At 44.7% G+C, this 14412-nt stretch overlaps 1 protein-coding gene across 1 annotated transcript; it reads right to left on the bottom strand.

Moving 5' to 3' along the window:
- Positions 1-2812: 2812 nt before the first annotated feature.
- On the bottom strand, positions 2813-14412 carry REELD1 (reeler domain containing 1). Its single transcript, XM_068542078.1, is given in 7 exon segments — positions 2813-3418; positions 4581-4644; positions 6107-6440; positions 9255-9418; positions 11247-11469; positions 14207-14298; positions 14300-14412. Coding segments are annotated over 7 exon segments (1596 nt in total).

Here is a 14412-nt window from a genome sequence, read left to right as displayed (position 1 = left end):
GGGAGAAATTGTCACGGACAGGGAATCGCATTTTTGGTGGCCATGGGATTTCTCTAAATGGACTAGATTTAAAGATAGTGTTGCAGCTGCAGGATGATGTTAATAATAATGGCATGTCGGTTAGAGGCAGCTAAGTATTCAACACGCTTTTAATCTTCACAACAGCCGAAAGAGGTAAATCATATTGTGATCCATTTATCTCTGTTGAGGAAGCTGAGGCTTATAAGTCTGGCTGACTCTTCTGCACCTGTCACTATCGTGCCTGACCTGGAGTTCCCAGCTGGGGAAGAGGAGGTGCCTAATCCCTAAAGCCTGGGCAATTCCCTGGCCATCCAGTGGTTAGGACTCAGCACTTTCACTGCCGTGGGCGTGGGTTCGATCCCTGGTCCGGGAACTAAGATCCCGCAAGCCTCGCGGTGTGGCCAAAAACACAAACAAGAAAACAAACAAACAAAAACCCCTAAAGCCTGGAGAGTTCCCTCGGCCCCTTTGATGCTTTGCAGGGAGGGTGACCCATGGCATCTCCTGAAGGTGAGCAGCCTGTCTCTTCTCACACAAGCCCCGTGGCAGGCCAGCAGTCCAACCAGCGATGCAGTGAATCAAACATAACTTCAACTCCTTTGCCACTTCTTCCTTTGAAAACTGAAATCTGTTGCCCTTCCCCTGGAAGAATGAGGGCTGTGACATGCTGTGACCACCAGAACGTGGCGGGAGTAAAACCGTGTTATTTCCCAGGCTAAGCCTTACAAGATGCCCAGCTTCTGCTCTTGTCTGCCTGGGACACTCCTTCTGGGAACCCAGACGCTATGCAGTAAGAAGTCACAAAAAGGAGAAGCAAATTGTTTCCCACACTCACCCACGGCCCCAGTGAGTACCCAGCCGGCAGCCAGCATGAACTGCCAGCCCCGTGAGTGAGTCATCTGGGATGTTCCAGCCCATTTGACAACAGGCAGAGCAGAAGAGCTGCCCAGCTGAGCCCAGGCAACCCCAGCGTCGTGTGAGACCATCAGTGGTAGGCATTGTTTTAAAGCACTGGGTTAAGGGGTAGTTTGTTTCACAGCAATAGATAATCAAAACAGTCTGTTTACACAGGATAATATCCTCTTGGACAGGAAAGTTCTGGAAGGTAGTGTATATGTGGTGCACCCAGCTCTGATGTGACCTGGCCAGATGGGAGCTCTCCACTAGTGAGATGGCTTGTCTTCTTCATCTTGGCGGGGGGCATCCCTGGGGAGCGCGGGGTATGTAGGAGGGATATCTGTGGCCCCCACTGGAGTACAGTACATGTGTCTCTTTCCACGGCATTCCCAGAACACCTTCATTTGTGAACATACAATTACCTAGGTCTCCACGTGCCCAGTGAGGCGCTTGACTGAAGTCAGGGGACAGGTCTGTCAACCCCAGAATCCAGGAGGAGAGAGGGTTGGAATTGATGCCCAGTGAGCTAACAGGGGCTGGAAAAACAGAAGCAGCTCTTTCCTACACACCCAATTTTTTTAAAATGTTTTTGTTGAATCGAGATGTCACGAATGCCTCCTTCTATTTAGTGATTTACTGAACTTATTCCTCATGAAGTTATTGTGAGAATTAAATGTGAAAATAAATGTACAGTTCTTAGCACAGTACCTGCACGATTTAGGTGCTCAATTAAGAAATACCCTTTCCAAATTTATAGTGGTTTTTGTTTCCACATTTAAATGGATCGTGACTCTGTAATAGGTTTATCTTTGAAAAGGCAGCTAATTCCACTGTGTTATATTAGATGAGCATATTCGAGAGTTATATTCAAACATGTTGTTTTGACCTCATGTAGTATCTATGGGACTCCTGCTAAATCAAAGTGATCTTCATGAAGTCACGAGAGCAGGTAGATGGTCTTCATCCATCTTGCTTTCTTAGACAGGTAAAGACTCTTCTTAAAACTGTGCTGGTATCATCATTTTTTTCAGCCTGACCTTTCGCAAAAGGCAAGATGTCTGCTAGTCGTTGGGATACATAAATCTCTCATCAAGTGTAAATGGATGGGCAATCTCTGATCCATTTACCCCTGATGAAGTGGCTTGCTTACCGCTCTCTGGTGTTTATGGCCTCCTGCCGCATGTATGTTTTCCCACAGATGTGGGTAATCAAACTCTCTAAACTCTTCCTTGCTTTGGATCAATTTCCATGGCAGATTTGCCAGGCTTCTGAGTGTCCAAGAAGGCTGAATACCCTTGCACTCACCCAGGCAACGACATCAGAGCCACCTTTGAACTCCAGTTTGGAAAACAGAACTTCTTTGGGGGTGGTTTGAAGAGGCAAAGGGAGGGCTGCAGTCCTTTTTCTTGCAAGAGACTCAACCTCGACGTTACTTTTTTTTCAAAGAGAGTCGATGAGGCTGACACGCTGAGGAGGGACAGAAGTTCTACTTCTGCAGGTTCCTTAAGGCAACGGAGGAAGCTCAGTGGCCACGGGAGTCTAGTTAATGAGCAGGTTATACAATATTCATTGTGTTGAGTTTAACTCTTCAAACAGAACGTCTAACTGCAAAAAGAAAAAAAGCTGCTAAAAAAAAAAAAAAAGAAAGAAAGAAAAAAGCTGCTAAAAAAAAAAAAAAGAAAGAAAGAAAAAAAAGCTGCTAAATTACAGATGTTAAGACAACAAAGCCGGAAAATAATTCCCTCTGTTGATAAACCTGTCCTTTTGCTGCTCCCTCCACTAACTGCTCCCTGATGGGAGGCACAGTGAATCCCCATCCTCATCAGCTAGTCTCAGTAGCTCTATTCTGGCTGAGACACTCTACAGGGTCTAAGGGGGACACTGAGACGCCTTCTCAGAGGACTGTTTTCTTGCTCCCCACAGCGGGAGTGATCCAGTTGTATTCTGCTTCAACCAAAACAAAACTGTTCTCCCCAATCCTCCTGACATGCACGATCTCGCCCCCATCACTCCTGGCAGCTGCGTCCCCAGCAGGCTCACTAAAGGATACTTCCGTCCGCTCGTGGCAAGACTGGGTATGCAGGTAGCGAAGGCCAAGAGCCACGGCCATGCCCAAAGCAGCCGAAAGGCAAAGCAGGATTCCCAGCTGCAGAGTCCTGAGCTGGATCCCCAAAGGGGCCCTGGCTTCGTCTTGCCCAAGCTCAGGCCTTGGGTTGGTCTTCCTGGGGTGTCCCACGCCACTCTCTCCATTGCCCTCCCTCACTTTGGGCTCCTTGTGCTTTGACTGAGGCAGGAAGCTGGCAGAGGGTCTTGATGCCTCTGACTGGCCACTGGCAGTGGGTGGCCTGGAGGTGGCAGAGGTGTGGAGGACAGGGGTTGGATTGGCCGCCCTGGCCCCATGTCCAGTGAGTGCCCCAGAGGACCAGAGGCGAGGATAGGAAAGACGGACAGTGTACAGAGGAGGCCTCATCACCGTCCTATTTGAGGCCTTCACCTTGTCCTAGAAAAGCAAAGGGAAAAAGAGAAATCAAAGGGGCTGGTCTTCCCCCCAAGCAGCCACTGAACTTTGCAACTAACCTGAGTTCCTTAGAGAATCCCAGATCGCAGCTGAAAACCCAGCCTCATGCCTGCTCTTAAAAGAGCTCAGAGGGGGCTTCCGTGGTGGCACAGTGGTTAAGATTCCACCTGCCAGTGCAGGGAACACGGATTCGAGCCCTGGTCCGGGAATATCCCACATGCCGCGGAGCAACTAAGCCCGTGCGCCACAACTACTGAGCCTGCGCTCTAGAGCCCGTGAGCCACAACTACTGAAGCCCGTGCACCTGGAGCCCATGCTCTGCAACAAGAGAAGCCACCGCAATAAGAAGCCCGTGCACCGCAACGAAGAGTAGCCCCCACTCACCGCGACTAGGGAAAGCCTGCACGCAGCAACGAAGACCCAACGCAGCCAAAAATAAATAAATTAAATTAAATTAATAAATTAGAAAAAAAATAAAGAGCTCAGAGGAAAACGTCCGTGCAGATAAACATGCACTTGTTATTGATGGGGACGGGGAAGCTAATGGAAACTCCACTGAGAGAGCATGGAGGCCACTTACAAGAATAAACGAAGGGTCCTTTAAGAGGCTTCTAGACCAATATGGGTGACAGTCATCTCCAATGGCTGAAAGCTTTGAGTGTGTCTTTTTATGCAAGAGGGACCATTGAATCTTGCTGTAAGTTCCAATAAATTTGAGTAAGGATATTATACCATGTTTTATTTTGTGTTCCTTTTAAGAGTTCAAAGGAATAGTATATCATTGGGCATGTATATTTTATATTGCCCATTGATCTAACCTCTGGGACCATACATGGTATTTTGAGGCCAATGTTGTGAAGGACAGGGTGGGGGGAGGAGAAGAGAGGGCTTATTAACCCAAGCTAAGTGGGAAAACAACTCACTAAAACCATCAATTTCTACAATTGCCAATAACTTCAGAGACGCTGTGTATAATGAAAAGGCTGATATTGATTGGAAAAAGATGCTGTGTATATATCATACCCTTGCCTCCTCCTCTCTGATTTTGGCTGCTAGTCTAATAGCTCTGATTACCCAGCCTGGAACTTCCCACTCTGGCGTCAAAAATACCAAACTCACTGCTCATGCACAACTTGGCTGTTACCTGTTCATCCCTATCCGAGGGTAGGCAAGTTTCCAATGAATCAAAGCTTGGATCATTCTGAGTCCTAAAGGGAAGGGAAAAAAGGCTGAGAAGGAGTCCCTAAGTATTGGGGTTTCTTTTCTTACCTTTTATTATAAAAAATTTCAAAAGAAACAAGTAGAATAATATAATGAATCCCCAAATATTTACCACCCAGCTTCAAAAATTATTAATTCATGACCAATCTTATTTTATCTTTATTCCTACCTACCTAATTGCCGCCAGGTTTTTTTGTTTGTTTGTTTGATTTTTCCTTCAGAAATTAATTTATTTAATTTATTTTTATTTCATTTTGGAGTAGAGTTGATTAACAATGCTGTGTTAATTCCAGGTGTACAGCAAAGTGATTCAGTTTACATATACATATATCTATTCTTTTTCAAATTCTTTTCCCATTTAGGTTATTACAGAGTACTGAGCAGAGTTCCCTGCACTAAAACCTTTTTGGCTATCTATTTTAAATATAGCAGTGTGTACATGTCAATCCCAAATTCTCAATCTGCCCTTCCCCGCTGGTAACCATAAGTTTGTTCTCTAAGTCTGTGAGTTTGTTTCTGTTTTGTAAATAAGTTCATTTGTATTATTTTCTTTAGATTCCACTTATAAGTGATATCATATGGTGTTTGTCTTTCTCTGACTTTACTTCACTTTATATGATAATCAAAAAGCAACGTTTCTGGGGGCTTCCCTAGTGGCGCAGTTGTTAAGGATCTGCCTGCCAATGCAGGGAACATGGGTTCGATCCCTGGTTTGGGAAGATCCCACATGCCATGGAGCAACTAAGCCCGTGCGTCACAGCTACTGAGCCTGCGCTCTAGAGCCCGCGAGCCACAACTACTGAAGCTCGCATGCCTATAGAGCCCATGCTCCACAACAAGAGAAGCCACCGCAATGAGAAGCCTGTGCATTGTAACAAAGAGCCCCGCTCACCACAACTAGAGAAAGCCTGCGCACAGCAACGAAGACACAACGCAACAAATAAATAAATAAATAAATAAATAAATAAATAAATAAATAAGAGCAACGTTTCCTGTCACTGCTGTGTATACTGATAAAATTACATTTGTTGGAACACCGGAGTTTGGAGTTGGAGAGGGAATGGGGGTGGGTGGTGCGTGAAGATGGCAGCAAAGACTCAGTGAATGCTTTTATTGATTTATATAATTTATATTTATATATTATATATATTTACATATTATAAATGTATGTATCTAAAATATAAAACCTATATTTATATTTTATTTTATTTATAGCAGCATCTCAAAGACCTCACCCTGTCCAAGACAGTACAGTTTCCCCAGGTAATTTATATATCCAGCCCGTCTGACCAGTGGCTTTTCTACAATCAGTGTTTCTCACGCACTAAAGAATAAATATGGTTGAGATCTTTTTCTGTCTGACTCCAAGAAGGTTCCATTTCCTCAGCACCCTTGTGTTTGGCCTCATCCCACCACCTGTCCCGAATGGCCCACCCCCTGGCCCATTACCCGTGGTGGGTGCTAGGGCTGGAAGCAAAGCTCTCTGAGGAGAATCCCCTGATGGCCATGAACCTCTCCAGCCCACGAACGTCCAGGGATGGTTCCAGGGTTGGGGTGGTGTCCCCGCTGGGTTGGTGGCCATTGCTGACTACGGCAGCTATGTGTGAAGATGCTTGGAATGGAGTCTCTGCAGCCCCAGGAAATTCTGTCACCCGAACATTGGCAGGAACAGGATCTAAGCTGTCCTCTTCTGCAGCTCCAGGGACGGCCACAGCAGAGACATCTGTGTGCTGCTGAGGAAGAGTGACAGGCACCCTGGGGGCCAAGCGGAGGCCCAGAGACACTACAGGGAGAGAAGGAGAAATCGTTCCTTTTATCGATTAGCACACACAGCCAGGACAATGGGCTGAATGCCAGAGATTTTAACGTGCCTGAGGACAGACCGTTAAGTGTGAACCACTCAAAAGCATCACCATAAGGATGATCTGCTCAGTAGTAGAAACTCCTGACCAAGCAGCAAAGCACCTGAATTCTCATGTCTTTTTAAAGAGTAAGCTCCTAGCCCTTCTGGGCTTGTGCATTCTTAACAGTCACCAATCAGAGACTATAGAAACCGCTGTGACCACTCTATGTGTTCTCACTTCTGCCAAAACCTGCTTCTAGCTAGAAAATAAAATGGAATCCCACAAATCACGGATTTTTTAAAGCCCTAGATCATTCTTGCCATAGTATATTAACGCAAAAATTTCCCCAGTGATGGTAAGGACTCGAGCCTCTGCTATGGGCAGAGGTGGGATCACTGCCCTCCACTGTCTCCTTTCCCATCGGTGATTAGCTGACATGATGGCCCAGAGCATTAGAAATAGCTTCACAGAGGGCAGCAAACAAACAAGCACAGGTTTTGGAATCATTGTCTGGGTTCAGCTCTTCGCTCTGCTAATTCCTGATTTGGGGTAAGTCCTCCAGAGCGTCAGTTTCTTCTTTTGCAAAATGAGACCAGTAATGGTACCTACAGCCTAGGACTGTGGCAGGGGTAAAGTGAAATCATTGATGTAAACGCATGCAGCACAGTGCCTGGTACAGATACGACGTGCACTACGTGTTTACCACGATGATGAGTAGGGCGACCACGATGTTGTTCACAGAAAAGTGCTGGCAGAAGTTTCTCTGGCCAGGGCTCCAATTGGGTTGGATTGAATTCTTTCTTTCTCTCTCTCATTTTTTTTTTTTTTTTTTGGTGACACTTTGTTCTAATGTCTTCATTACTCAAAAATATCGAGATTGAAGTGAAAAATAAAGAAGGCTTACACAGACACGCAGAATTTAGCAAAAATTCTGACAGTTTTAACTCCTGTCTGAACTCTAAATGCTTTCAGACACTTTCTGCAGACCCACTGCGTGCTGGGCATCATTCCAGGTGCTGGGGATACAGTGCAGAAGTGATGCTGATTGCTAACTGTTGTTTCTGAATTCAAGATCTAGGGGACAGACTCCTAGATGCCCAACCTTATAAATCACAGTGTGATGAGAGCTTCAATACCAGAGCTAAAGAAAGCAATTACATTTGCCTACCAAGAAGTAAGGGGAAAAGGCTCACAAAGGAGATATTTGAACTGCTCCTGGAAAGGTAAATAGTTCATCATGAGGAACAGTTCCGTTTAAGGAAATATCAGAAGGCAAAACATGGAGATATAAAAGTAGGTCATGCCTGGTGCGGTTGGGTAGGACCCCAAAGTGTTCCAAGGCTCTGCTGGAAAATAAGTTTGAGAGACACAGTATACTCTCTTCCCAATGGGACAATGTGTCACTCACATTTGGCAACTGAAGTCTTCTTACAGTTAAAAAATCCATTTAACTTTGTTAGATGACACCTCCCCCAATGTGTGTGCATGTACACACGCACGCGCACACACATTCGTTTTTCCCTTGGGAAGCGCTGGGGTTTGCGTAGAGGAATGGGTAAGAAAACAGGCAGGAGCCAAGGTGCCAGCGGGGTCAACCCTCGGAGAGACTTTACAGCATCAACGGGACCCGTCTTCCTGAAGCCTCACTACTATTCCTATTCATCTCAAAACAAACACGCCTGGGATCAGAATGCAACATTCGCATGATTTATAACATGAAACAGGAGACTTCAAACCCATGTTGGATTTGCAGGGTCTTCTTAAGGCCATGCTCACAGACCCTGAGACCTTTTCTCTGCTTTTAGGAGTATCTTGGTGAAAAGGTTGGAGGAGCAGTGCTGGGCAATGTGTAGAAGACAAAGGTTTTGGTCACAGGCAGAGATGGAGGGTGGCCCAGGGTTGGCTCTGAGCCTGGGTCTGCTAGACTAGCAAAGTCAGGGATTCATATCGGATCCTGGCCTCACCATGTTAGCCCGGAAAGGAAAGTGGAATTGAATGGATTAAAGGTTGAATCTTCTGTGCAGGTGATTGGATGCCTTTATGAAGGCATCAGAGCGCTTAACTAGAAATAAATAATGAAAATGAGTTCAATTTCACCAGGAATTTTCAGGTGGGTCAGACATTCTCTAGCTGGTTAGGGTTTTTTTCATTGTCTATTTTTGTTTGTTTGTTTTCTCAGAAGTTCATGGGCCAATGGAATCTAAAGTCACGTGGTGAGCCAGGAAAAACATTCATTGCCATCGAAACAGCCTCTCGTTCCTGATTCTGTTCTACAAACCAAGCTGCAAAGAGCCATCTACCTACCTCGGAAAGTAACAATCAAAACTGGATGAACTTACATAAAAAAAGAAAAAAGGGTTATTTCTTTCTGGTGTTCCCTGTGCAGCCTCAGGGGACTGGGGAAAACAGCTGAAATATCGTGGTGATTTGTTAAGCGTGGGAGTGGGGGAAGGTGTATGGCTATTTTTTGGTTTTGCAGCTCAGTTCCAATGCTTCGTGGCCCACCTTCACCTGTGAGATTGAGCCGGACAGAGTGTGTTTGCTGCAGCGAACGCTGAACTTGCAAGTGTCCTCTCGACCCCCACCCATGGCTGTGGGATCACGTCCCCAGGAACTGTTGACACTCCCAAGGCAGGTGTCTATTGGTTGGGTCTCAGGAACTGGAAACTGGCTGGAGTCACTCTTAAGTGAAAAATAGTAACTGTGAAAATAATGCTGCCAACCAGGCTGGTGAATGCAGTGGCAAGCTGTACCTGGGGCGGTTCCTTCCATGCCCTCCGGCCTCTGCCCAGGGGCTGGCATAGGTGAGCCAGGCTCCACGTGGCTGTCGGAACTAGCTCTACTGTGTGTCTGTTGAGACACGACAGGTGATTCAATCTTTGCCCAGTAAACGAAATATGACTGGACCACTGGTAAACTGTGGAGAAAGAAAGCAGAGGGATTTGAGGATTTAGTTTCCCTTAAATCATACCTCGGGCTGTCCTGATAGAAAGGAGAGAACAAACAAAAAGATAAAGAAGAACCCAAGCCTACATGGATAGAACTTAGAGAGAGATGATTGTGTTACTCCCTCGGGTGACTTCATTCTTTTTAAAAACAAAAGCTCAATAGCAGCAAATAATTAAAATAAGAGAAAATAGGTACAAATCAATTACCCTCCTGAATAAATGCAATCATTAAGAATCTCCTTTTGACTAAAAGGTGTCTTCTAGAACCGTCGACTCAAAAGGTTTCATCTTCAACTGTGATCATTCGCCATTACTGGTATGTCATGAATTGAATTACAGCTTTCATTGAAAATTTTATAAATCTGTTGTACAATTGTATAATCCTATTGGAATTGTAAATGCTATTGAAAATGAGAGATAAATCATTCATATTCTAAATAATATTTTGAATACATAATGCCTTTCTTCAGTAAAAATCATTTGCACCAACATGATCTCATTCATCCCCCCCCAAATTTCACCGAATTAGGGATTATTGTCAAGTACCACTTTTCTCACTGTAAGTATTCAGAAGGCAGTTATAAAAATGTGATGAATTTAGCTGAGATCACCCAGAGAGTTAAGGGGCAAGTAAAAGTCACGGTTCGTTGTCATGTCAAGGTTATGGTGGGAAAGGATCCTGGGAGGTGAGAGAATGTAGGAGGACTTGAGAGATGCTTCTGTCAAAAGGAAATAACAGTTTCTGAACTACTTCTTCTGTAGCACAGAGCAGCTATGACAGTAAATCTAAAAATACAAACGGAGGGGCTTTGAGAAATAAAAGTAACTGTACAGATTGAAGGCCTTCAGGCACCACACATCCCTTGCATTGGAACCAAAGTCCTGGCAGGAGCCGGTTACACCAACAGTCGAGTGGGTCCTGACCTTTCCAGATGGGCAAAGTCGTCAGGGCACAGGGTTGTCCTCCTTGTTTGTCCTTCCTGCTGTGTTAGGCCACCAGGAATGGATGGAAGGAAAGAGGACCCTGAGGGGCGGGGGACACACACCTCATCTCTCACGTTCCCCAGTGCAGAGGGGACAACCATGGTGTCTGGATGTCTCCACGCTTGGGCACAACCTCCCTCTTCTGTATATGAGGGGTGTAGGGGAAAGAAACTGAGGAATACATACCCTTTCCTAAAAACCAAAAAAAAAAAAAAAAAAGAAGTTCGCTTTCTTGGTACATGTGAGTGAAAAGAAGGACAAAGCCATGGTCTCATTTTGAGGACCGATGATGTTTGTATGATGCTTACAGTTGCCGGGAACTGGTCCACGCAGTTGGCATATACTGGCTCCTTCGTCCTTATGCAGCACTACGAGGTGGGTGCTGTCATGATCACACCCATCTGGTGGACATTAGGCCGAAGCACGGAGCCCTCAGTGGCTCTGCCCAGGCCCAGGAAGTGCCCACTGTCTGCCTGCCTCTGTCTCTCTCTTTCTGGGCTCTCTCCCGACTCTCCCACCAGCAGCTCTTTTGTCCCCTAGTGAGAATTTCCTGGAGAGACTGGCCAAGGTTCATCTGTGCACAGGGAGGAGGGACGTCACACATTCCTGGACAATGGATAACAGCACAGAGGGGAGTTAGGACAATTTTTTTTAGTCCCCCCCTTAGAGACACTCCAGTTGGGGCAGCCCCAGTGACCCTGTCCTTGTTATAAGGTGGAGGGTGGGAGGTAGGAAACAAGAAGGAAGGGAGGAGAAGCCCCTGTCTTCAAAGTGGAAGCTCAGTTACCAAGAACCAGAACTTGACTCTCTTACAGGAACCTGATGTCCCCTACAGGGTGGGCGGGGGCCTGCCACGCAAAGGACAGATTTCTCTTCCGGGACTTGTCCACGTGGGTGACTGTGTCAGCCTCTTCAAAACAAGCCATCGGTTTGGAATGAGGAGGAATGAAAACAAAAGTGCCAGCTATCTGATGATCAGACTCTCTTCGGGCCTGAAGTAGAAAGCCCATGAAATCACGACTGCTCCTCACAGCCACTTCAACAGAAAACATCCATTCAAGGTCAACACACTTGAGGGAGTTCCACTTGGTGACTTTACATGTGTATTTTCAAAATGAAAAGCTTAGGACCAGCCCAGCCCCCCAAAAGTAAACAATTCATTAGGGGAAAAAAAAAGGTTGAAGTGCTATTTCACACCCAAAATAAATTCCATTTGTAAAGATGGAATATAAAAGATATGTAAAAATGAAGTACAAAAGGACTAGAAACAATAGTTTGGCTTTTTTTTCATTGTTGTCGTTTTGTTTTGTTTTTGCTTTTGTTTTTGTTTTTGTTTTAATATTGGAGTTAGGAATGCCTCTCTAAGCAAATTCAGTAGCCATAAAGGAAAAGATGATTTCTTAAAATTCTCAATATAGAAGAAATAAAAAAACAAATGATAAAATGAGAAGGGTGTTTGTAAGATACAACAGACAAATATACAAAGAGTTATGGTGAATTAACGAAAAGATGGCCGAACTGAAAATTATCAACAGACACAAACAGAAAATAAACAAGCTCAATCATAATTTTTAAAACAATTATAAATGAGACTATTTTATACCTATCATGTTAACAAATTTCAAAATGTGTAATTATAACCAGTATTGATAGGCCAACAGAAGAACTAGGGCACTCATTCAGTAGTACTGGAACTGTAAACTATGCAACTCTTTGAGGGGGTAACCCGACAATATTTTCCATATTTTTTTATTCCTCACACTAATCAGTAGAACAAAATGATTGGATAAAACCATATAGAGAGGGTAAATTTCATTTCCATTTATCACCTCTAATTCCCATCAAAAGAGTTAACATACATCAAAAAGGAATGGAGCCAACCCTGCTGATGTGTTTGAGTTCACTGTAGCTATTAAATAGATACTTTCCTGTCTACGCTTAGCTACTATCTTCAACATCAGTAGCTTTCTTTTTTTTTTAACTTTATATTTTATATTGGAGTATAGTTGATTAACAATGTTGTGTTAGTTTCAGGATGGAGGAGGGGTATTTATTGGTTGAGGGTAGCCCCCCCAGGGGTGTGTATATCTATGTATAACTGAATCACCTCAGTAGCTTTCTTTCTTTTTTTTTCTTTTTTCTTATTGGAGTATAATTGCTTTACAATGTTGTGTTAGTTTCTGCTGTATGAGGAAGTGAATCAGCTATATGTATACATATACGCCCTCCCTCTTGGACCTCCCTCCCACCCCCTGCCATCCCACCCCTCTAGGTCATCACAGAGCACTGAGCTGCGCTCCCTGCACTATATACCACAGGTTCCCACCAGCTATCTGTTTTACACATGGTGGTGTATATATTTCAATCCCAACCTCCCAAACCATCCCACCCTCCGCTTCCCCCAGTGTGTCCACCTGCCCGGTCTCTACGTTCACCTCTCTATTCCTGCCCTGCAAATAAGTTCATCTGTACCATTTTTCTAGATTCCACATATATGCGTTAATATACGATACTTGTTTTTCTCTTTCTGACTTCCTTCACTCTGCATGAGTAGCTGTCTTTCCTGCTTTTTCCAGCTGGCATCTTGGGAGCTTGGTCCAAGGTGGGCAGGTGTGACTCTGAAGTGTGTGTATGTGTGTTGGGAGGTGGGATGGATGGTGGAAACACCCCTGGGGGGCTACCCTCAACCAATAAATACCCCGCCTCCATCCTCCCAAGGGATGATTCACAGGTGTGTTTCCTGTGGTTTCTCAGAGGGTCCCCACTGGAACTGGGCCCCAGTGCGTTGCCCACAGCAGTCACCCACTCTATTTGACACCTCTTATTAGTGTTTCGTTATTCCCTGTCACCCTTTCCCCTCTCTCTCATCTATGCTTCCTGGATCACTCCCCGAATAAACCACCTGCACTCAAGTTCTCGCTCTGAATTTGTAGGCACCTGACTTAAAACAGCAGGAAACGCTCTTTTCACTCCTCAAATACTTTTAGTTTTAAATAAGGAGGAAAAAAGCCTATTTCTCACACATCCTCGATATGTGACGTTTGTTCAGGGTAACTATATTTATACCTTATAATAAAGACAAAATAATTTTTTATTATAAGGCCGTTTGTGCTCTCTTCTCTTATAAAGATTAATATCAATATAGAGATTAGTTATATGATTTTCATGATACAAATATTTCATGCTTCATAGCTGCAACTAGGGATTATCATACTAAGTGAAATAAGTCAGAAAGAGAAAGGCAAATACCATATGATATCACTTACATGTAGAATCTAAAATAGGGCACAAATGAACCCATCTACGAAAGAGAAACGGACTCACAGACATAGAGAACAGACTTGTGGTGGCCAGGGAGGAGGGGGGATGGGGGAGGGATGGATTGGGAGTTTGGAGTTAGCAGATGTAAACTATTACATGTAGAATGGATAAACAACAAGGTCCTACTGTAGAGCACAGGGAACTATATTCAATATCCTGTGATAAACCATAATGGAAAATAATATAAAAAATAATGTATATATGTGAATAACTGAGTCACTTTACTGTACAGCAGATACTAATACAGCATGGTAAATCAACTATGCTTCAATAAAAAAAAATTTTTTTTAAACCCACAAATATTTCTTGCTTATTTTTGGCTACATAATTTCTTCTTAAGATTAAGCCAAACTTTAGCCCAGGAAACTCCTACCTGGGACAAACACAACTTGGAATTTGTCACTAGGGCCCAGGGGCTCCTGGGGGTCTCTCAAAGCCTCTCCCATACATACCCGAAGCCGTGTCACCCAGTGAGTAGGAAGAGCTGCCGCTGAGAATGGTGATGTGGTGGGTCCTGGGGTTCTGAGGCTGGGCTGGAATGTGCTGGGTGCATGTCCACACAGGCCACCGAGCCGGCCCCATGGGAAAAGGCAGAGGAGCTGGATGCCAGGCAGAGAGTGGCACAAGCCCAGCCTGCGAGGGCAGCGGGGACCCTCAT

This window comes from Eschrichtius robustus, chromosome 4 (genome assembly GCF_028021215.1).
Source record: "Eschrichtius robustus isolate mEscRob2 chromosome 4, mEscRob2.pri, whole genome shotgun sequence".
Taxonomy (NCBI): domain Eukaryota; kingdom Metazoa; phylum Chordata; class Mammalia; order Artiodactyla; family Eschrichtiidae; genus Eschrichtius; species Eschrichtius robustus.
Note: the sequence above shows the minus strand (reverse complement) of the source record. Positions and strands in the feature narration are given on the sequence as shown.